The sequence below is a fragment of the Fulmarus glacialis genome, unplaced genomic scaffold (genome assembly GCF_000690835.1).
Source record: "Fulmarus glacialis isolate BGI_N327 unplaced genomic scaffold, ASM69083v1 scaffold31013, whole genome shotgun sequence".
Classification (NCBI taxonomy): Eukaryota; Metazoa; Chordata; class Aves; order Procellariiformes; family Procellariidae; genus Fulmarus; species Fulmarus glacialis.
In genome coordinates this window covers 9,113-11,191 of record NW_009204112.1, presented here as the reverse complement: position 1 = coordinate 11,191, position 2,079 = coordinate 9,113, and the positions used below count along the sequence as shown (strand labels likewise).

Sequence of the window (2,079 nt, the reverse complement as noted above, 5' to 3'; positions counted from 1 at the left end):
TGGTCCTCAGCCAGCGCTGGGGGTAACGGTCACCTGCAAGCAGAGAGCGGGATAAGATGGGGCGAGTGGCCGCGGAGACAGCGTACCCCAGCCCGGTGCCCGGGCCCCAAGGGCACGAGGGGGGAGACCCCCCTGATATCCCCAACCCAAGGGAACCCACTCCTCTCCACCCCTTGCGTTAGCCCAGCTCCAGCAAGATGCCCTGGTGCTTCCTACAACCGGGGAACCAGCCCAAACCCGCACGGAAGCCTTTTCCCGAGGGCTGAAATTCCCAGGGAAAGCTCTGCTTTCCCTGGTCGCTCAAACCAGCAGTTGATGGGATCATCTACTGCATGGGGATGGCGCTTTGGGGTCTGCCGTCGGCCACCCCAGCAGCAGGCACAAGATACGGGACAAAGCATCCCTGGGACATGGCACGGAGCGGAGCCGTTGCTCTTTGCACCACATCCCTCGGGTCCTCCACTCGCGGTGTGACCCACCTGCCCCGAAGTGTCCCTGAGGGTCCCTCACCTCCTGTGCCCGCGGGAGAGGTAGTCCCGGTTCAGAGAGCAGAGCTGCTGCTCCAGACGGAAGATACGAAATGCCAGGTACGAGGAGGACACGACCAGGAGGCAGATGCTGGGAGCAGAGGAACAAGCACAAGAGCTCAGCAGCCTGCGATAGACGTTCCTGGCGTAGCCCCCCATCCTCCCCACGCCGCAGCCGCCCTCGGCACACTTACAGCACGATGAAGATCTTCAGGAGCTGGTAGTCGGAAGGTCTCAGCTCCGCCACGCAGCTCTGCTCCACCTCCAGCTCCTCCTCGGTGTTTATTGCACTTTCTGAAATGCAAGCCCAGAATCATCAGCACGGCAATGCTGGGCAGACGCTCGTGCTCCTCCAGCAACCAGGAGCCTTCAAGCATCAAATATTCCTCCTCCGTGGGCTAATGCCGCCTGCATGGGCATTACAGGCGCACGCCGAGGGCTCAGACACGGCAGGCAGGACACCCCATCCCATCCCCAGCTCCCAGCCTCAACCCCGCTCGTCTGCAAGGCAGGAATCCCCTCCACGAGGACGGATGAACACGTATTTATGGAGGTTTACGCCCAGCACCATGTGCGGGGCAGGGCACAAACCCACGTCCCCGGGTCGGATGCAGCACTCACCCGAAACCAGGGGCTCCTCGGAGGTGAAGGAGCTCTCCTTGGCACTCAGGCTGCTGACGGACGTCCGGTGGATGCACTGGTAGTCAGCGTCCGGCAGCGACAGTGACAGTGAAGCAGGTGACACCTTCCTCCACTTGCCCTCGGGGACGATCACCTCCTGCGGGAACAGCCCCGGGTGAGCCGTGCCGCCGGCAGCGGTTTCTCCCATGAAACCGGCAGCGCCGAGGACGCAGTGGGGCCAGATTCGGACTCGAACCTTACGGCATCTCCATCGAGCACCAGCACATCCAAAACACCATCCTGAGGGGGAGCTGGTCCTCCACGACAGCCCCGTGGGGACACAGGTTCCTACTGCCATAGGAAGGACCTGCCCACGCACCCCACGCCTGCCCCGAAGAGCGACTGCTGCCTCCCTCACCCCTTGGTTTGAAGCTCAGCGCGGTCACCCATCACGCTCCGAGCCCCTCACCCCGCCGTGGCTCAGCATCCCGGTCCCAGCGCGCTCCGGAAAGGCACCGAATCAAGCGGGGCGGCAGGCGGCACGGAGAGGGGTTCCCCCGCCAGAGAGTCCCCGGGACTGGAGCTGCTGAAGGGCTACATCCCTCGGAAGCACTGGGAGATGCTTCCAGCCTGGATCACTCCCAATTCACTCCTTGAAAAGCGCCTTCAACCTCCAGGATGCCACTAGCCCACGGGGGACATCCCTCTTGTCACCTCCTGGTCCTGTGTGCAGGGGGACACCCCATTTGTCACCTCCTGCACCCAGCCTGATGCACAGGGCCACCAGCCCATGGAGGACACCCTGTTCAGCGTCCCCGTACAGCCCGGCACGGCTGCAGCACCAACGGCTTCGTGACCAGGGACAGGCCACCCACATTTCATGGAGGACATGTCCCACCGGCTGGGGGGCACACCCCCCATGGGCGAGGCC

The 2,079-nt window shown here is 63.6% G+C and overlaps 1 protein-coding gene across 1 annotated transcript in view; it reads right to left on the bottom strand.

The window, feature by feature from the left end:
• Window positions 1-506: 506 nt before the first annotated feature.
• GRAMD2 (GRAM domain containing 2) overlaps window positions 507-2,079 on the bottom strand; it is an 8,289-nt gene continuing 6,716 nt past the window's right edge. The window contains exons 8-10 of the mRNA XM_009574870.1: window positions 1,149-1,305; window positions 722-821; window positions 507-618 (exon numbers count right to left, since the gene is read on the bottom strand). Of these exons, the coding sequence (XP_009573165.1) occupies window positions 507-618; window positions 722-821; window positions 1,149-1,305 (369 nt within the window). The remainder of the gene's footprint in view (window positions 619-721; window positions 822-1,148; window positions 1,306-2,079) is intronic.